At 40.7% G+C, this 22,020-nt stretch overlaps 2 protein-coding genes across 5 annotated transcripts in view; one reads left to right on the plus strand and one right to left on the minus strand.

The window, feature by feature from the left end:
* Positions 1 to 349: 349 nt before the first annotated feature.
* On the minus strand, positions 350 to 16,525 carry naa35 (N-alpha-acetyltransferase 35, NatC auxiliary subunit). The gene is made up of 23 exons (XM_018758927.2): positions 16,450 to 16,525; positions 13,946 to 14,074; positions 12,863 to 12,896; positions 12,503 to 12,617; positions 12,289 to 12,363; positions 11,885 to 12,052; positions 11,679 to 11,745; positions 11,383 to 11,426; positions 10,970 to 11,020; positions 10,014 to 10,097; positions 9,442 to 9,556; positions 8,995 to 9,173; positions 7,850 to 7,909; positions 7,446 to 7,552; positions 7,137 to 7,203; positions 5,861 to 5,959; positions 5,608 to 5,786; positions 5,305 to 5,441; positions 5,011 to 5,078; positions 3,086 to 3,226; positions 2,280 to 2,402; positions 1,508 to 1,588; positions 350 to 622 (listed from the first exon to the last, which is right to left on the minus strand). The coding sequence occupies exons 2-23, from the start codon at positions 14,064 to 14,066 to the stop codon at positions 563 to 565; spliced, it is 2,175 nt and encodes a 724-aa protein (XP_018614443.1). The 5' UTR covers positions 14,067 to 14,074; positions 16,450 to 16,525; the 3' UTR covers positions 350 to 562.
* A 233-nt stretch (positions 16,526 to 16,758) lies between these two features.
* Positions 16,759 to 22,020, plus strand: part of agtpbp1 (ATP/GTP binding carboxypeptidase 1) — a 39,634-nt gene continuing 34,372 nt past the window's right edge. The window contains exons 1-3 of one of the 4 annotated variants that reach the window (XM_018759438.2): positions 16,759 to 16,850; positions 17,483 to 17,566; positions 18,413 to 18,473. In XM_018759438.2, coding sequence (XP_018614954.1) covers positions 18,442 to 18,473 — 32 coding nt within the window. In that variant the 5' untranslated portion in view covers positions 16,759 to 16,850; positions 17,483 to 17,566; positions 18,413 to 18,441. Of the gene's footprint in view, positions 16,851 to 17,482; positions 17,567 to 18,411; positions 18,474 to 22,020 lie in introns of those variants that run through there. The other 3 variants (XM_018759437.2, XM_018759439.2, XM_018759440.2) reach the window with 3 other exon arrangements.

Consider the following 22,020-nt stretch of genomic DNA (forward strand, 5'->3'; position numbering starts at 1 on the left):
GAGTAAGCAGTGTAAAATACTGCAATTATGTGGGACAGAAATGTTGTATACATTTTTCAAAGGAAGTCCCTGTTAATTTTCCCAATTCAAAAAATTACACAGAGGCTAAATAAAAAGCAAATCCTACTGGACTCCTATTTTCTTTCCATTAGGAGCCAGTATATTTGTGGAATAATTTACTTTCTAATAAAGGACTTCGAACACCTGAATGCTATTAAACAAAAGAGGCACAATAAGTGTGACACTAATAGCCCACATCCACATAACAGTATACCACCAAAAATGTGAAAAATTAAATCTTGATTTCATGAGTACATTTTGGGGCATTCCTTTTCATGATTCAACATCACACACACTCTTCTTTGATCATGTTTATTCAGTTGGTCAGCACCTTCTGATGGGGAGGGATGAAGAAAAAAAAAAAAAAAAAGAAAAAAAAAAAAGAAACCCATTGGCCTGCTGAGTTCAGGGAAGAGGTCCAGGGGCAGCATGTACGGGGCAGGCAGCCCAAGGTCGGATTCTGCGGCATAGGTCACTTGAACCCCACCCGTCTCCTCACACTTCACATAATCTTCACCACGGGGAAGTATTTGTGTGCTGAGAAGTCAAACTCAGGCAGAGCCTGCAGAGATTAAGCATGAATGGTTAGTCTGTCCACCATAGGAGAAAAAGCTACATGTGGAAACTGGGTATGATCACAGCTTCTTCAGAAAATTCACTGGCTCCTCAGCTCTCAGATACGTTCAGGACCGGAACACTGTGCACAAGGTGAGTGCCTTGCTAAAGGCCGCTGCAGGAGTGGGGGTTCAATTTGATGGCAAGCTGACAGCTCTAATTATTGCATGAACTGATTTTTCACAGCAGTTTGTAGATTAGGTTCTGTAAAAACCATGCATATAGCCATAACAAATTTCATCTTGGCAAAACATTTTCTTTCTTTAACATTATCTGTGTAAGTCTTAGCTAAAACATTGAAAAATTTACTAAGAATTGAGTGTCTCTATAAACTATTCAAAGCCAGTTGTTGACCAGTAACATTAAGGTCTTTCTTACTGGCATTATTGGAATTGCAAACACCAGACATGCGCTACAAACACCTGGTGAATTAAGGGGGTTCCATGCTTCTGTCTGGGTCTCTTTTACTGACAAATTTATAAACATATACATATTGCACATTATATGCAATTTTGAAACAGAATATGCAACTGTCAGGAAAAATATTTTTGAAAAGTACATGGAGGAACCAATATAATGTACTAATGGAAGTACTCCTGAGCTATTTACTGGTACAGCCCAATATTGTGTGCAAAAACTCATCCATGGAGACCTACCAAAAGCTTGCATTTGAATATGCACTTTTGAACAATAATGTAATTTTTCTTTTTCGGAATCAATTACAGGAAGTTATTCTATAAACAGAATACATTACATTAAAGTGAATACATTGATAGATTATTTAATTTGGCACTGTAGTCAAGCTGGAGAATTGATTATTGTTTTTAAGTACCTTGGTTTCCTTTTTGTGTCCTCCTGCAAGCAACTTCATTACCACAATATTGGGTTTTGCTACTTTGAGAATTCGATTCACCTGAAAAAGGCAAAAGGAGTTTCACTGTTTTCATAAAGAACTTTAAATTAAAGCAAGGAAATTTCAGAAAATTTAGAAAATTCGAGTGTGTAGTGAAGTCAGCATTTGTACTCATGAAATCCTAATTCATTGTGAAAAGGAAAATCATAAATATACAGGCGGTCCCTGATTTACGATGGTTTGACTTGGAATTTATTCGACTTTACGATGGTGAGCTGGCAATAGACATTCAGTAGAAATCGTACTTCGAATTCTGAATTTCAATTTTTTTTCTGGGTAGCCAATATGCAGAGTGATACTCTCTCACGATGCTGGGCAGTGGCAGCAATCCGCACCTCCTAGTCTGTCATGCAGCAGTCTGTATTAGGTGTATTAAATGCATTTTCCACTTACAATATTTTCGACTCATGATAGGTTTCACAGAACGTAAATCAGGGACTACCTGTAATTGCAAATGTCAAATATTCAAACTGGAGAAGTCGCCATGGTTGTCCATAAAATAACAATGTTACTGTAAGTGACAGAACCATGTCAATATTAACCAAAATGTATGCATTGCTTTTAGACTAAGCTAATAGTTTAAGTGGCCCCCAGAGGACTGAATGAGTTTTGAGGTCCATGCTGCAAGACAAACAAAAATGGGTTAAATATGAAATATATCAAATAGAATCAACTAGGTAAGGGGCTGTACCTCAGGGTCTGGGCTCGGCAGGTTTTCCAGGATCAGCCGGGCTTGTTGAAAGTGTTTACTAGCTGCCAGGTAGAGGTCTGCAGACTGTGGGGGAGGGCTGTACTTCTTCAGGTCCGACATTTCCTGTAAAGCGTGAACACACATTAACACACACAATGCAGTCGTAATGCTGTGATCCAGGTAGCCTCAACACCATGCTGACCACTCAAGCACATCACCTCTCATTTCCTGTCTTTAAAGTCCATTTCCCCATTAAAGCACCCAACACTCATGTATCAACTTCAGAAATGACTCATTAGCAAATTTCTGTACAAAAAAACCTATTGGGAATGAGTGTTTTTGCAGACATACAACATTCCTCAACATATATTGAAAATTATGGAGGACTGCCTCTAATTCATATTATCCTTTATACATCAGGCAGGACTGGAAGTGACTGTGGAGAACTCAAGACAAGACAGGAAAATAGTATTCTGTTAAAAAAAAAAAAAAACTCAAATATATTTGACAATATCACCCACACCAAAACTGAGAAGAGAAAAAATGTATAAAAATCAACAAATCAAGTGTTAAAAATATGATCAAATCCTTATTTCTACTTAGAACCTGTGAACACTAACCACATTTAAATCAAGCTCAATGGAAGTTAAGCAAATTATACACCAACTAGACACCATTAAAAGTGAGTAAAAGCAGATGAAGACAGAGTAAAGGCATACATCTACAATCTGCAGACAAACAGTCAAAGATGCACCCTGCTCCTGAGTGAAAACATGAGCAGGACACGCAGAGTCAAAGTCGACTACCTTAAACTGGACGTAGTGCACTGGAGGTGGTGTGACCACACTGTTGAAAGGGGCAAATCTGTGCTCGTAGCGGACCTGTTCGCTGTCCAGCTCGAACTTGGGCTTTCGTACCTTCCCATCCATGTCCAAGGCAATCATCGTCTGCACGGAATGACACACACATCAGGGTGCTTTTCAGTCTGTGTTCGAGTCTCAGGCTGAATGTCACAGATGTTAAGCTGGATTTTTCCACATTACCGTGGTGCACCAAATAAGATGAGCGGTCGTCAGCACGAGCAGACATGGAAAGAGTCAACAAAGTGAGACATCATTTTTCTGAAATATCAAGCACTAAACAGCGGACACGCCAGTCTTCATTCCATCTGACCGCTTCATTAACTTCATTAGTTGCCCGGTGTTTTGACAATGCATTTCATTAAGCCACATAAATTTTTAATGTCCTCAGTTTGTCAATCAGAAATTGTTAACCCTTAAACGAACAGCCTACTGAAGGACTCAATACCATAACCTCAATAACATAAAATACTAAATTTTTCAGTTTTAATCATACCTATAATGTATTAGCATATAGGTTTTTCTAAATGTAGGTTACTTTTCACAGATCAAAGTGTGGTTCAGCATGTTCAGTTTTCTATTAAACTGAGTCGAGCTATTGACTGAAACAAAACCAATCAGTAAAAGATGAGCAGGTATGGAAACCAGCATTTTTTTTTTTTTGTTTACAAGATGGCGCCGCTGCATTCGGACGCCGTCCTGGTCACTTCGTTTAGACTGCTGATTGTCGACTTCAGGAGGAGGCAGCAGCGGACTTACACCCCACTCAAGATCAGCGGGACACCAGTAGCGAGAGTAAGCAGTTTCAAATACCTCGGAGTGCACATATCTGAGGATCTGACCTGGACTCATCACACTCAAGCCCAGGTGAACAAAGCCAGGCAACGGCTATACCATGTGAGACAGCTGAGGAAATTCAGGATCTCCGCAGTGATCCTGAAAGCTTTCTACAGCGGGGCTATAGAGAGTATACTGACTCGGTGCACCACAGTGTGGTACGGGAACCGCTCAGCTCAAGATCGCAAGGACCTGCAGAGGGTGGTGCGTTTAGTTGAGCGCATCTCCGGGACTGCTATCCCCCCGTTGCATGACATCTACACCAGGCGATGCAGAGCGAGGGCTGATAAGATTCTTAAAGATCCCACTCATCCTGCTAATTCAATTTTTTGCCTGCTGCAATCTGGCAGACGTTTCTGTAGTCTGATGGCCAAACCTGAGAGGCTCAAGAGGAGCTTTTTCCCTCAGGCCATCAGACTCCTCAACATGGACACATCCCGTACTTTAAGGACCCTGGTGGTATAGTGTTATTCATCAGCGCTGCACACTGCACTTTATTAATGCATGTTCAACACCTTGCACATTTTTTTGTTCTCTAAATCTTAATTTTAGTTTCTTACATTTTAGCTTTAATTAGCTTTTTTTGTTCTCTTAATCTTAATTTTTAATTATATTCTCTTGCCTTTATTTAAATATATTTCTCCTTTAAATATATTGTCTTGTTTGCACAGTCTATAGAGTTAACTAGATTAACATTTCACTACTGGTTGTATGTGACAAATAAAATCTTGAATCTTACTGCGGAGCAAAGTGTCACCCTCACTAGACCTGAATTAGTGTAATGAAACCAAGGGTCACCAGTGCAATAACTAACAAATATGACTAATTTTACAAATCATACAGCAAGTGTTGAACTACAATTGGGGCTTTGATTTATAGCATTTCATTTTTCAATAGGTGTAACATTACATTCCTCTTTAATGAAGACTTATAAGACAATCCATTATGAGAATGTCTCAATGCTCATTCAACAGTTAATAGAGATCAGCTAATTGATTTACTGGGCAGAAACACTTCTGTGTTCCAGACAGTACCTTGTACATGCCAGCACACATGTTCTGGTATGCCTGACTCATTGTGATCTCCCGGCTTAAGGGACGTGCTGCAAAAGAGTAGGAGAAAAGAGAGGAAAGGGAAAAGTGTTATATCTGTGCACGTTTTTGTACATCACTGCAGCATCCTTTCCTTCTGATCTTCCTCACTGTCACTGTTGCTCTTTCTTCCAAATTCAGACAAGACACACTTCTGTTAGCATGTCTGACATTCTCCAGAGACAAGCACAAGGGACAATGTAATAGCGAACCATGAGAGCTGTCTGTTTCTCTCACCTTTCTTCTTCTTCTTAGACTTCTTGCTGCTGCGGCCCTTCAGCTGCTCCTCCAGGATGCGTTCCTCTGCCATCTGGGAGCTATCTGCACGACTCAGCGTGGACATGAGCCAGGCATACAGGAATTCTGACAGGTACCTATAAATACATGCACACTTAGGTGACTACAGGTTCCTACACATAATATACCTGAAAAAACACACCGGACAGACAAGCAGGTATGCTGACACACACTCACTCGGCAGTCAAGCTTTCGCAGAATACAAGGGCTGTAATAGCCAAGACCCACCCCACCCCCACGCACCAGTAGATATAATAGTACTCGTGCATGCTGTAGAGCTCGAGCTCAAAGCCACTGAGCAGGTACTGGATCATGATGCGCAGGTTGTGGTACAGGATCCATGTGCCCAGGCAGGCCAGATGCTGCCGCTGTGGCTCCAGCTTCATTAGTAGGCTGTGCAGCGCAGCATCCACCTTCTCTGCCTAGCAGAGGTCACAGGTCAGAGATCACAGGACACATGCACATATACATTCAGAGTGATGCAACACAGGCTCACCTCATCTTGTAACGTGGCAAATTCCTCCAGAATGTGGCCCAGCTTGTCCCTCTGCCTAGCACGGTTGTGCCCGTGGATCTGGATGAGGCTACAGAAGGGCTTTGGGGAGAGGGGTGACATGCAGCACAGGGTCAGCGTAACACACCGCGCACTGGCAATGCCCCTCTGCTAAACCGGACACAAATACCCCTATTGAAGAAGTGTGCCTTAAAAGGTTTCTAAACATCTTACTAGGCTGTTTTAGGCATTTACAGACATGCCCATGGATTTCACGACACATTACATGATAAATCCATCAGATTTAAATACAGGTGGTCCTCGACTTACGATGTGGTTACGTTCCACGAGACCCACTGTAAGTCGAAAATATCGTAAGTAAAAAATGCATTTAATACACCTAATACACACCCCTGCAGGGCAGACTGGGAGATGCGCATCGCTGCCGCTGCCCAGCATTGCAAGAGAGTATTTCGGTGCTGGGGGGAATCAAAATTCAAAGTACGGTTTCTACTGAATGTCTATCGCCAGCTCACCAACGTAAAGTCGAAAAATCGTAAGTCGAACCATCTTAAGTCGAGGAGCATCTGTACACGGAAATTCTGACATATGAACATCAGTTACATGATGAAGTGCTTCTCTGTCCCCAGTACCCTGAAACTGCACATACTCTCCTACTTAAGTCTTGTGCTGCTCTCTCGCCATGCATAGGGAACGGTCATCAAACTCGTAATTAGCCATGAGTCATCTCTGCTTTCTATAATACAGTGCAAAGACACCGCCACTGTGTGAATTAACAGCATTCAACATCAAGTGTACTCTTCTTTTATTATCCAAATATTCCGAAGAGCAGTTTTTGTGTAAGTTTTATAATTTAGTTTGCGTTCACTTTCTGACTGAATGTACACATCCACAGAGGCTCTAGTTCTTTCTAAGGAAACCAGACTGAAGATTAAATAAATTCAGTAAAATTAGACAGATTATTACAATAACCGTACCTCTTACATAAAGGCTGTTACCTAAAACTAATTGCTGCTCTCCAAATGCAAATTATTTAAAATGCAGAAGCGTTCGGACTTGAATTATCCTTAGTGCCCAAATCCCCCTTCAACGACCTCCTCAGTGATGAGCTACTATGTACAGCACTGCCCAGACTACATAGCACCCCTCAGAATCCAGACAGCATTCAGTGTAAATCTGAACACTGTAAATACAAAACCAAACCACCCCGTGCAGAGTCCACCCAGAATGCAGTTGCACCCAGAATGAAGAAACATACTCGAGAGCAGTGGGTGACGAAGGAGTCAATGTAGTCCTTTGCCTGGTGATTGTTGTACAAACAGCACCTGCAGAGAGAACACACACACACACACACACACACACACACACACACACACACACACACGGTTCTGAACACTTTGCAGATGTTAACACAGACAGACAGTCAGACTGTGACCGTCCCCACCAGAATGAGGAGTAACAGACAAAGACTGCACACCCCAGTTGGTATTAATAAAGGCATCAATATGACTACTGTTGTGGCATAAACATGGTAAACAACATGGAGTGCTTGGTGAGTGTTACCTACTTGATAGACAGCACAGGGGGACTGACAAAACTCCTTAGCGCATCCTTGATCATGTCCTGCATCAAATGAGTTCCAAACACCTTCCTATTATCAATTAAGAAGGTTGTCTAAAAGAGAGATATGCAAAAAAAAACATTTTAATGTTAGATAATTCCTCTTATCTTTAGAGTCTTATATTAATAACGGAGTTATACAACGTCTGTTTTACGGTAAACATCTTTGATAAACTGAGTCATAAAAACATTTTCTCTATTTGCAGAAGCCTTGAGAATCTATTTTGGTATATTAGGACTGATGATAATTAAAAGCAAACATTAAAAGCCAACAACATGAAAGACCTAATTGAACAGGGTCCTCAGACATCTGCACACACTTTACTGGAAAACAGCTGGAAATAAACCTACCTGAAGAAGAGATCTAGAAAGGACACAGGGGGACTGTTCACTGAACTCACAAAAAAAGTCCTGAAAAACACATTGTTACAGACGATTAGGTAAATAAAAAAAAAAGCACACAAACACACACACACAAAGATATCTGTTGACTGAAAAAGAATTTAGGGTTTTACACCACGGGGTGGCACGATGGCACAGCGAGCAGCGATGCTGTTTCACAACACCCGTGTGGTGCGAGAGGACACGAGTTCGATCCCTGCTCAGTCTGTGTGGAGTTTGCATGTTCTCCCCATGTCTCTGCGTGGGTTTCCTCCCACAGTTCAAAAACATATGCTGTTCCGGTAGATTGGTAACTCTGAGTCACAGAGAGGCAGAGAGTCTGTCTCACTGATGTATGAATGAGTGACCCATTGTAAGTAGAGTATATAGCCATGTAAGTCACCTTGGTGAATGAGGTGCGGGCTGATAACACTATATAGTGTTCACTGGAAGTCACTTTGGAGAAAAGCATCTGCTAAATGAAATAATGTAAGTAACGTACACCACATACCCACATTAATATTGACCTCATAAACACACTCACTCTTGTTAAACACTTGTCCAAGTTCAGAGTTGAGATGATCCAAAGTCTATCCAGAAAGCTAGCCTAAGCAGTGCACAACCTGTATAGGATGCCTGTCCATTGCAAAGTTGTCACATAAGCACACAGTCACTCACTACATGCAATATAGAGTCAACATTTCCCTTGAAGCACATTAGCACTCTGCCTCTGTACTTAAAAGTTGCAGATTCAAATCCCATCTACTGCTGTAGCAACCCAGAGAAGGTCCTTAGCCTGAATTGCTGCAAAATTACTGTGCAGTAGGTGGTTTAACACTGTAAATCGCTTTGTGGAAAAGCATCAGCTAAATGAATAAATGCAAATGTCTTTGGACTGTGGGTGGAAATCAGAGCACCCAGAGGAAACCCATACAAACATAAGGAGAACATGCAAATTCCATACACACTGAGCTGGATCTACAGCCAAACCTCCCAGGCACTGTGAGAAAGTGGTGCTATCCACTATGCCTCCATGCCTCCCATAAACACAGCTCAATGACAACTTCTAGTGTCTGTAAAAACACTTTGTTCTTCAGTGTTCTCTCATCACGTACCAGAATTCCATGCAGGTTGGTGGTGTTGATGACCTCACACACAGTCTTTATGCGGTCAATCAGCTTGCTGAAATAGTTGACCATCTCCTCCCTCTTGATGATCTTGGCATAGCGTGGAAATGTGGGCGGCAGTAGTCTTTGATTGACCAGTGGTTCAAAGCCCATCATTATAGGATGATCTGAACCAGGGGAAAGAGTGGTTTAGCAGGACTTCTCAATATCTTGATGGAAAGGAATCATCAAAGTAGAGAAAGATTGGAGATTCAGCCATATAGAGCCACCCTTCACGGAGTATCACAGTACAAGTATGGGTCAAGTTTACAAGGGGTCTTCTAGCCCCTTGAATCACTCAGTTTCCAAATACATACTGAACCTCTATGTGACTCTTCATATATTTAAACTGCAAAAACAATCATGCCATACTCTTTGGGACCACTGGGTCCGTACCCCCTTTGGTGGTGTCGTTCTGGGACTGGATGCCATGGTGGAGCGTGGAATGGATGGCAGGGAGCAGGTCAGCTGCCTGGGACATGAGCTTCTGTGCTTCACTCACTGAGCTTATCTGAAAGATGTCACATGTCTGGTTATTACTCACATTTAACCTGTTTTATCCTTAATACAAAACTGTTGAAAGTCATACTGGCAGACATTGTCCATTCATCACTACATCCATCTCCAGCCAGACCTTCAGAGGTCAACAGGTAGAAAACAGGTTCAGTATTGTCATAACTGAGACTGGACTCTTTTCTCATTCCAGTTATCATCCATTTATAAGTCTAGAAGGTGTATTTTCACTAAGTACCATTCATCCTTGTCCAAGGGAAATGGTAACAACCAGGTATAAAGCTGTGATGCCTTGCTTAAGAAGCCAAGTTATCAGGATTGAGGAATGATTAACTAGATGGTTGATTGTCTGGTTTCTGTTGACCAAACAAATTCTTGGTGACATTGTCTAGCGGATGCATTCTCCACACTACTTCTTGTAATTCCATGTGTTTGCATGTCTGCGAATGTCTCACCTCTTTTTTTGTGAAGGCGATAAGTCCAGTAAGCAGCAGACGTGTAAACTTGATTCTGCTGAAGAGTGCCAGACACTGCTGATGCTGAGACAGAAACCACACATGGCTTAGTGATCTGTTCACGTGCACCTCTGGACTACAGCTCATATTGTGGACACTTTCACTCAATGTCGATTTCAGTCAACTTTGACCGGAGGTCACGGCAGGGTTGCGATCAATGTTACTTCTTCATTTTGGTACATTATAAGTTGTTAACCTAGCTGACCTTCATGCTGACCCAATAAACATTCAACAAAACATTCTCAGAAGTCAAATACATTCAGAAGAGGTTTGAAAAAAAAGCGCAAAAGCACAATAAAACTAACTTCTGTAATTGGACAGAAATGCTTAAATATGCTTCAGTCAGGTGGCAACAAGATAAACCTGGCTAACTCCAGGGACAAAGAAATAAGTCACAACTCTGAAAAGTCCCTTGTGTTGTACAAAATCAAATACACTTTTTTAGGAAGGTCATCCTAACTTAAAATGGACCGATTACAAATTTGCAAAATAAGAATTTGGGTCTAAAATAATTACTTTAGGGGCTTCTTTGGATAAGGGTAAAAATAGCCTTTTTAATTAGTGGCTGCAGCTGCTTACCTAACCTAACATGGCACAACGTCCCGAGAGTGTGCAGCATATAGCTACAAGTACTCTCCATTTTACATTTATTCATTTAGCAGAAACTTTTCTCCTAAGAGACGTACATCTCAGAGAAAAATACAATGAGTGCATTACATCAAGAGAAAGAGGTCTGGAACAGACATGTGATTCTAAAATACAGTTAATGCTGTACTACTTTCTTCCGGCACAGCAGTTGGAAAATCATGAATCTGTTTTCATACACCTGCTTCTAGCACAGACTGTCTGCGAAAGATCAGCTAAACGCACCGACTAAAAGAAAAATGGTTTCTTACTTCCAGCTCCACCTCTGGGTCTCTCTGCTCTCCCTGTCGAATGCGTGTGCTCTACAGGAAGAGAGGGACAGATTTGGGGTTATTTTCAGAAAGGACATAGACAGCATTAGAATATTCTTTGAGAAGAATGGAACACATTTAGACCCAACCTGTACTTTGAAAAGGGCACCAAATGATTGGGTGATACTTATATTTATGCATTTTTCTCCAATGGCGCATACATCTCAGAAAACGATACAGAAGTGCATTACACTAATGGAAGCTGAAATCTAAATGCAGACACATGATTCTTGAAGTACAGTCAATCTGTCTCATACCACAGTATAAACCAGGATACATTACATGAGCTGCTGCATCTAGAATTTTTTGGGGTGCCATCTGAAAAAGGAAAAATTTCTAGGAAGGGTCTGTACCTTGACTCTTCTCTGTAGATCATCCTCCACATCCTTCAGCATGCCTGTAGGCCAACACAGAGATGACATTACCACAAAAAGCATGACACCACCTCACCTATAGAAATGGCCATGCTCTCAGAATGTGATGATAATTTTTCCATTGGCAAAGTAAGCCAACACGAATACTGTGGAGTGACCACAACCAATTTGAAAAATGCCTGTATCACAAAAAAATAGCTAAATTATACTGATATAACAGTTAAGAATTACCAGTATTAAGAAGTAACACTGACAACATGGGAGATAAAAGTTACCTGTGACTCTTAAGTCTGTTACGTTGTTTGCCATTTTGAAGCCATACGTCATTGCCTGGAAATCCTCCTGCAATATGTCAATTTCCAAGGCTTTAAGAACTAAAACACAGCAGAGTTAACACTGCAAACCTCTGCTAAGTGTGTCAACAAAGGAACTATACTATGTAACAGGTACAAGGGCAGATTGGGGGGCTTTGACAGCATACCTCCTCAAAGACGGCAGCTTTGTTGACCTTCTCACGGGCAATATCACAGACCTTTAGGATGCCTAGAGCAAAGGCCTTCATGGCTGAGTCCTGGATCAGGTCTGGGTTGTGGACATACAGGCAGGTGAACACTGTCTGGGCCAGGGAGTGGCCCTCCAGCCAGGTGATCTACAGAGACCATTAAACAAGATAATAGCTCCCCAGACCCAATCAAGGCTCTGTATTTCTGACCTTCAACAGAAAAGATGTTATTCAAACCCAAAACTCAAAGCACAAACATCTCCAGGACTTTAAATGCACTGAAATTTCCAGCAACTGAAATTCTTGACAACTAATCATCACTTTAGATGAAACAGGGACAAGTACAGGAAAGGGACAGTGGAACAATATTGGGAATCACTGACCAGGCAGCAGAAACAGGTGTCTATAATCCCAATGAGCTCAGGTAAACTCAAGTCCCTCACTCGAATGGCTCCATCCTAACAAAAAAAAAAAAAAAAAAACAAAATCCAATTTGTAAAGAACTTCAGAAGGTCTCAGATGTCTATCTTAACTTACCAGCCTTTTCTTTACAAGTCTGTTGGAAGGCTGAACATGAAAATGAAAGAGTACCCATACCTTGACTGCCTGTTCAAAGTTGAGGACCTTCCTGTTGACCTGATTCCCGATCATACCGGCATCCATTTTGGGGTCCATCATCTCAATGGCAGACATGGCTTCAAACAGGCCAAAGCTAGACATGACCAATGAATATGGTTTTAGTGATAAGTTTACATTAACCACCTCACTAAGGCAAATATGTCTAGGTTACCGTGACCACACAAGTTGACACCTGCCTCAAGAAATCTCTAAAACCCATCCCCATGTAAGCCTTCCAGCCATCTGACAAGGCTTTCTTAGTAGACATATAAGAATGTGTAATTACAACTTAACATATATCATGACTGATTTTGAATGAGTGAGAGTCCAGATACTTACAGTTTGTCATGGAGCAACTCCCCAAGGTTGAGTTCTGAAACATAAAGTAACATGAGGAATTCCTGCTTACCTCAAAATCTAACCTCAAAAATTCCCCAAGTTCTAAATTAATGTGTTGATATCTACTGCTCTTAATCACACATAACAAAACATACAATAGCCGCAAAACATAAACACCACCTTCCAAGGCCTCATTCTGGAAATTTCTAAAAGCTCTTATGATAGCGTCAGTATTTCCATCTAAGCCCTGTACAGCAGCATAGCGTGCCAGTAAAAACAGCATTTGATATTTCCAAATTATCATGTTTATTTTAGTATAATATTTATTTTAGAGGAAACTAGATGACATGGAATCAGGTTATATGTCCCAAGGGTCCCACTGGGTGATTCTCCAGCTACAGTGCCACTAGGAAAGAGCAGCCTTTAAGTATACACACTTGCACAATGCACCCCAAAGACACTGCTCTTATAGAAGGACATGTATATAATTCTACACCACAAGAACACATGCTCTGTGTTTACATTGCTACTATCTCACAGAAATATTTTTTGTCTAAGGGAATTTATACATTATATTTTATTCGCGTAGCTGACGCTTTTCTCTAAAATGACGTAAAATGTTGCGCTACCTATTCATAGCTACTCATTTGTACAGCTGGGTAATTTTACTGGAGCAATTCAGAGTAAGCACCTTGCTCAAAGGAACTACAGCAGCAGGTGAGATTCAAACCTGCGACCATTGGATCTTAAGGCAACAGCTAGCTCTAAGCACTTCACTATAAAATATCTTTTACTGTAAATATTTAGTATGCAGTATTTTACTGTACAACTTTGGGGTACTGAGATCCAAAATCTAACAGAATTTTGGACAACCTAATAAATTTGTGCATTAATCATATATTAAATTTGAACGGTACTCTGTACTATTTGTTATTATCATGGCCATGCAAGATTTAAACTTTACTGAGTACACTAATAAAACTCTTAATTTTCTATACTTGCATCCATCCAAGTGATTCTACACCTTTACAGCAGCAAACAACTGAAACCAGTCAAACCTCGCCATGAGGAATGAATCTGTACCTTTGCAGGCTTCTTTGAATTCCTGTGTCACGTCCACCCAGTTTGCATTGTTCTTCATCTTTTCAGGAATACCAAGTCCCCAGCTAGCTTCATCCTCCTCCATCGATGACTTCATTACCATGGTGACAACTGACAACAGATTTAAGTGAGCGGTTAACAATGGGAGCAGTTTCAGTCACCCAAAAAGCATATACCTTAATGAGTATATAATTTAAAAAGAGTGCCATATTTTAGTGTAACATCGGCAAACAGGATTATTGAAATATGCAAATTCTAATACCAGAAGAATTTAGACAGGTACGACAGTAGTTAAAGCAGTTGGTTCGCAATCACCCTGCTGTAGCAACCCTGAGCAGTACACTCATCATGAATTGCTCCACTAAAAATGACCTAGCTGTAGAAATTTACATTTACTGAAACCAGTACAGAAACCATTTACTGAAACTACAACTCAGGGAAAACAAAAGTGTATCTCACCAACAGACAAGAAGACAGATGCACATATTATTCTTGAAGTACAATCACTTCGTCCAAAACCAGCTTTTTGCTGGCATACATTACATGAGTAAGTGTATATAGAATTGACAGGGAACGTATTTTTAGAGATTATGAACTGCAAGCTTATAGAGCAGACATAAGATACAGAAGCGGGACTGAAATTGATGTGTTTTCAGACTGTTCTTGAATTCTGAGAGGGATTCAGCAGTTCTGAGGGAAGATGGGAGCTCATGTCACCACACCACATCCAGAACCAAGAAGCTTTGGGCAATTGATATTGGACCTCTTATAGGTGGGAAGCAGTCAGAGATGGAGGAGAGTAGCAATCTGGCTAAGGCACAGGAAGTGATCAAGGTCTGCAGGTTATCAGGGAGCAGACCTGTTGATGGCCTTGCAGGCTGTAACAGGAGTCTAGAACTTGATACAGGCAACTACAGGAAGCCAACCGAGACAGGTGAGGAAGGGAGTTATAAGAGAATGCTTTGGCAGGTTGAACTCCTACAGTTCTGCACCAGCGTGGAGATGCTTGATGGCAAAGACTGAAGGACCAGACAAGCGAGAGCTACAGTAGCCCAGGCAACATATCACATGATAAAATATAAATGTGGAAATTATCGTAAACAATTTAGCATACAAACCTAATATACAAATTTGCTTTGTAGACCCTTTAAACTCTTTAAACATAAAGGATGAGGATCCTATTCAGGCCTTTTCTGGATCTCACCATGTATATGATTCTCATCCTATGCAGCGGTCTCTCCTGCAACAGATCTTTTTAGGCAGGAGTGCCCTAATGGCTTAGTGGCAAATTTCAAACATCTCCATATGGAGTAAACTTCTGGGCTGCATCTCAACCAGTAGCAACAACTGCTTATTATATGAGTGTGTATTAAAAACATTTGGAAATTAATTACATCACATATATTATTAAAGCCGGAAACCCAAACATGTCAGTTCAGCTTATGAACATTTATTTAGTTGATCGCTTTGTATTAGGTGACTTACAGTGTTTAAAAAAAAAAAAAAAAATGCATCGTCACTTCATTTGTACAGCAGTGTATTTTTACAGTCTCAGATCAGGGTAAGATCCTTGATCAAAGTACTACAGCAGGACTGGAATTCAAACCTTCAGATTACAAGACAACCGCAGCACTACGTTCTATTTATGAGAAGTTCTCTTTTTACATCTACGTTTACGTCTTTTTACACTTCCAATATTTTGAAAATATTTCAAGTTTTGATTTACTTCCTCTGTGTGTCTGTATTAAAAAAATAGATGTATACTGTAGGACCCTATTATAATTAATTCCAAAGCCAACTGCACACTAATGAATGCAAAAATGAATGTGTTTTACGAATGGAATGAACACAAAACCAAATGAAAACAAGCATGTGCACAGAGAATATAACACAACCGAGTTATACGGACGATTAATTTATGTTAGTGTCCAAATGGTGGTGATGACCTTGGGTCAATGTGTTTGTTTTTATTAATACATTTTCACATTTTGATTTATTTTTTGTAACTGAGAAGCATCCAGATTAAATAAAGTCTTTTAAAACCCTCAAGCATTTACATATTGATGCCTGACAGAGACAGAAGCATATCATCATCATGGTTTGCAGCATGGGAATGGATCATGATCATCAGCAGGAACTGAGGAACGGCGCGATTGACAGCCTGCCTGGTGGCCCTCAGTCCACGTGTCCACAGGACGGACACCTCGGACGCTGAGTTTCCACCCTCTAAGCTCACACATCACATGTTCATGCTGTTTATACAACACTGACTGACTGAGCTGCGGAACCACAGACGACTGAGCACAGCCCACCTCATCCTCAGACCTCACCAAAAAACAAGAGAGACCCAACAGAACAGGCCGGGACAAGCAGACCCGTGCTTAAGCGGTTCTATAAAATGCTGCATTCTTAAGGCTTTAAGTACACATTACTAAATAAAGTCGCAGTATTACTGACGTTACACCACAAATTCACCAAATACATACCCAGCTAGCTGTTCAGCTCTTGCTTCGACCCCTTCTTATAGCGCAAAGCACAACAAACCGGAGAAGGAAAATGAGGCGACAGAAATGTTGTCGATTTCGCGAGGCAGTCTGGGAAATGGCGTAAGAAGGCCAGCAATGAGACATCTTTGTCAAAGCCACGTAAAATCTAAATAGACTATTTTTCCCATAAACCCGGTAACACAACGTCATATTCACGCGTCCAAAGTGACCGCATCGAAACACCAAGTCCCATAAGCCGTCAGTGTACAAGTCTCGCGATGTAAGCGCTGACAGAATCCGTTACAATAACATCGGGGCGGTGGATTGCATTACAGTGGGCTGGGCGAATTGAAGCAAATTGAGGAAAACTCGGCTCGCTATGGGATTTTCTTTTCTCACTGGTTTGTAATCATTTTTAAAACTCCACTTCCCGGTATTTGTCTTGTCAGTGTTTTTTTTTTTTTTTTTCCCTTTTTCATAATTGTTAGATAAATTTCTGACGTGCCGCCGGCCCGGTGCTGCACCACCCGGCGGCAGTGACTTGTCTTGTTAACGTACTACTAGTACTAGCCGACGGCGTAGGGCCTGAAAAACAGGTTATGTCCCTGTATATTTGTGTGTGTGTGTGTGTGTCTCTCTCTCTCTCTCTCTCTCTCTGTGTGTGTGTGTGTGTGTGTGTGTGTGTGTGTGTGTGTGTCTGTCTGTCCGTCCGTCCCTGTGTGTGTGTGTGTGTGTGTGTGTGTGTGTGTGTGTGTGTGTGTCTGTGTGCGCGTGCGCGTCTTTGACCCCGTAACCGTGTCAGTTAGTGTCCCTGTGTGTCATCCTTGGATACTAACTGTGTAATAGCTAAGCAACTGCTAACATAGTTGTGGAAGTAGTAGTAGTAATTATAATAATAAATAATAGTTTAATACGTTTAATTTCCCAGATGATTAAGCTCGAGAGTCACCGTTGACAGCATGATGATCATCATCATCATGTGTACCGCGTATACTGCATGCTTTACTTGGCCTTGTCCTCTTCATTATGGCAGCGGACTTTATGGACTCGAATGTCGGTAATCATCAGGCTGTGTGGAAAAATGGCTATGCGAGTTCAGCTGAATTATTCAGAAGTGGTAGGCTCAGCCTTTTATGATTTGTCGTTTGTTGATGTCCGTTACACTGTAGGTTTGGTTCAGAGCTGAAAGGGTGGCGTACTAAATGTGTATGTGCCTTAGTTTTCCACAGTTTTGACAAAAATTGTGTTGAACTTGCAAATGTCTATTGCAGGTTTCTTTCCGGATGTTATGTAGTTTTACTGCCCTTTCAGTTCCAGTGTCTGCATATATGTATTTGATTTCTGATCATTTTAATGTTGTTTAATTATGATTACACATTGCTGCAGTGTGTTTATTTTTTTTATCCTTAAGTTTGTCATCCTTGAAGCTGTCTCATCATGTGCTCACCTACACATTACTAATTTGTCTGTGATCAATATCAAGTATACTAGACTGCAGTTTTTTTTTTAAATTTTTCTGTATTTTCAATAAAACCCCACCAATGAAGCCATACTGTATGGCATACAGACTCACAGATATGCATTTGCAGTTTTGAGTTTTTATTAATTTCACTTTGTTTAGTGTACTTGATTTTGTGTGTGAATGTATACTTTTCTAAATCACACTTTGATTCATTACTGAAATCTGTAGATTGAGCATAGGATAGGTTTTGTGCTTGGTTGCAAGAAACTAACATGTATAAAGTAAAATGTGCTCTTAAAAGCATGAATGTAAAGGTAGTCTGTCAGGCAGTAGAGTACAAAGCTTGTGTCATCACTCTTCCAAGCTGACATAAGTGGTCAAGTGTGACTGAAACAAGATGTGTCATTAAATTCTGAATAGACACCATTTATGTCTAGAGATGAAATTGAGAGGCACACAAAATCAAGCTTGCATGTTTCTAATTATACAATTGTTTTCTAGGACCTAAGATATGGTGAAAAAGTTGAAAAATGAATAAGCCCAAAATGACCACTGAGAAAGGGTAAGAATGACATTTGACATTAATCTGAATCATAATTAACCTTGTTTGCAGCAGCATTTCGTACAGGTGTGTGGGGTTACAGCCTGCTGATAAATAAAATGTTTGCATATCTGCGTGTGCCTGCTAACATGTCTGTCGGTCTGTTCTGATGCTGAGCATACACACAGCTGTCATGCATGAACACACTTCTTTTCAGATGACAGTGTTTGTGAGAACAAGGTTAAGAAAACACAGAAAATGATTTTTCATTTTTTGTTCTTCTGAATTGTTTACACACTTTTCATTGTGTCACTGGGCTTAACTAGGGTAGAGAGTAAAGGAAATTTTTGGAAAAAATTCAGTGTGCCTTGTAGTTTTCAGTAGTAACAATAGACAGTCACTGAGTCATACTGCATGAACTAATCAGTGATTTATCTTTGTCCCATTTTTATGAAGCTGTTAAAGGATCACTCAGTTCTGTGACTATGTCTCTCAACCTGTCTAGTGCCATAGAAACGTTAGAGTACACTGGTCATTCATGCCTGACTGGAGTTTAATGTGATTCTTTGTATTCCCTGCACCCAGGGCTTTGCTGAGGACTCTGAAGCTCTTACAGGAGGGAATCTTTAAGATTTGTTTGTCTCAGAATTTTTGCTCTGACTCACGCTTTCCCAGCTTGCTTACTTTGCAGAGCTGTTTGTATTTAATTTTTCCCCCGTTATTATTGGGAGGGGAGCGCGGTGGCGCAGTGGGTTGGACCGGGACCTGCTCCCCGGTGGGTTTGGGGTTCAAATCCCGCTTTGGGTGCCTTGCGATGGCCTGGCGTTCCGTTCTGGGTGTGTCCCCTCCCCCTCCAGCCGTACGCCATGTTGCCGGGTTAGGCTCCGGTTCCCTGCAATCCCGTATGGGACAAGCAGTTCAGAAAGTGTGTGTGTGCGCGTGCGCGTGCGCGCTTGGCTCATGTTTCCACATAGCTGTACATTTCAGTATGGTCAACAGGTATACTTTGAGAGGCAAAATAGATTCATACAGAATAAAATAGGAGCAAAACATTTATATGACACTACTACTGCTTGTACCATAATTAGTCAGAAAAGCAAGTTATAATGTAGATTCTTTGCTGGGGTATGTGTCCTTAACTTGGTGTTGCAGTAAAGATAACTAATACTGGTTTGGCTGTTCTAGTTGTAGCTGCCTCATGGCAGCTCTTTTCCCAGGGTCCTCGACTAGTTGGTCAAAATTTAGAGTTTCAATCCTGCTGAAACCCACAAAGCATTTTTAAATATATTTCTGGGAAGCTGTCCAAGCCCCATCCACAATCAAGTGGTAACATTTAAAGGCATAGAATGCCCTGTAAGGTGCAGTAAGACTTAAAATTGTACCATGTAAAGTTTGCGAAGATGTATTTAAAAACATGTTTTCTAAAGTGGGCAAAAATTAATAGGTCGGTCGCAGGAGGATATTGCAATAATAACCTTAAATGTTTTTGAGTGCATAAATGGTGTTAATGTGGTATGCGTACAGACTTTATCTGGCTTATTTAATTGAATGTGCACTAGGGCTGATTGTATGGTCTGCTTCAGAGAAAGCACAACTAAATATTGGTGTTGGAACAGTCTAACTAGTCTGTAAATGTGACCTCTGAAATATGAATCAAATAAGGCCATGAGCTTGCTCTTGAAGGGTATGGACTTGTTCTTAGCTGATGACTACCAGTTACTAGTATGCTTTTGTTTTCCGTCAATATTTATATTTGCATTTTCTGGTTTGTTGCCATAGCACTCTCACTGTCGTCTAAATAAATAAAATGAGGCCTGTTACTCTCTTAGAGCTGAGTGTGAAATAATGCATGAAGCTTCAATCCTCTCTGCCCTTATACACTCAGCCAAGAGGTGTACTATGAATGCGGTGGAGAAAACTTTACTGTTGACGAGGACAGGAGTCAGTGATTAATGTGAAATCTGGTACCATTTCTAGAAGGCACTTGCACTGTGACACACACTCCTAACATCTGGAGATATAATGCAGGTTTGACCATAAAGAAACCACGATGTCCAGGTAATTTTTTTTTTTTTTTGGGTGGGCCCTCCACAAGAATTATTAATTCAATTTTTTTGTCAGTTATTTAAACCCAGAAAACTTTAGGTAATGTTAAATATGCGTACAAACTAGATCTAGCTTGTATGATTTTCTGCATGAATTTTGCACTCTGGTATCTATGACTGTCGCTATTGCTCCTCTGTCCTTTGCAGCATTGATGAAGGAAAGCCTGGTCTAGGCATTTTTTTTAAGCTTACAGTGTGGTGGGCTATACACAGTGTTACTTAAAAACAGTTACTTTTCTTAAATAATACATTTCAGAAAGCAAAGTAGCTTGGAGAGATTTCTAAGAAAATTGATAAACAGGTTTTTACCTGTGTTTCATGACATGTGAAAAATGAATGGCAGTGTCATCAGTGAGAAGTACAGAATGTCAAGTTTGTGTTTGATAAATCAGATCACAAGTTCTTAGAAGATCACATTGCTTGGTCTGGATGGAGCATCACTCTCGCCTTGGGAGTGGCTTGGCTTTGTGCCGGGGTGTATTTTCACACCCCCCCTGTCTTTAACAAGAAGGAGATCTTGTCATATGTTTTGTGTTACAATGAGCTCTACATTCCCCAGACAAGAGCGCTGTTGGACATGGAAGGACTTATTTGCAGATGTGAAGAAGAACAATCAAAACTTTTTTGAAACCACATCTCTTTATTCGTGTCAGACATTTATTTTGGAATTTTAAGTAAAAATATAGCAAAAACAGCAGTAAATCTTGCAACTGAAGGAAAGAAAAGAATGTGGTAAAATAAATAATTTTTATTTATAATTTAGCCAAAAGTTAAAAATGCTAAAAGAAACATCTAACATATTTTTATTATAGCTATATCCAAGACTTTTTACAAAAACAGGAAATAAAGGTATGTCTATTTTAACACTTATTGATTGTAATAGAGGGGGGCGCGGTGGCGCAGTGGGTTGGACCGGGTCCTGCTCTCTGGTAGGTCTGGGGTTCGAGTCCCGCTTAGGGTGCCTTGTGGCGGACTGGCGTCCCGTCCTGGGTGTGTCCCCTCCCCCTCCGGCCTTACGCCCTGTGTTGCCGGGTAGGCTCCGGCTCCCCGCGACCCTGTCTGGGACAAGTGGTTCAGAAAATGTGTGTGTGTGTGATTGTAATAGATAATTCATCTCATACATACAGTCCAGTCTTTTTACGTCACTGTACGTTATCTCGCACCCACACAACTTCTAAAGTAGATTGACATGATTATTTTAGATGTTAAGTCCTCACAACTAATAGCATAGTGTTTAGAGCTGCTGCTGTAGGAACTGAAGTTTGTAAGTTTGAATCTCTCCTGTTGTTGTAGTACCCTTGAGCAACCCTTTGCTTACTCTAAATTGCTCCAGTAAAATTGCCCAGGTGTTTAAATGGGTAAATAGTTGTAAGTTCCTTAACATTGTCAGTAGCTTTGGAGAAAAGTGTCAGCTGAATGAATAAATGTGAATGGAAGGAATTTACAGTTACTTCACTCCCCTT

Source organism: Scleropages formosus, chromosome 17, assembly GCF_900964775.1.
Source record: "Scleropages formosus chromosome 17, fSclFor1.1, whole genome shotgun sequence".
Lineage (NCBI taxonomy): Eukaryota > Metazoa > Chordata > Actinopteri > Osteoglossiformes > Osteoglossidae > Scleropages > Scleropages formosus.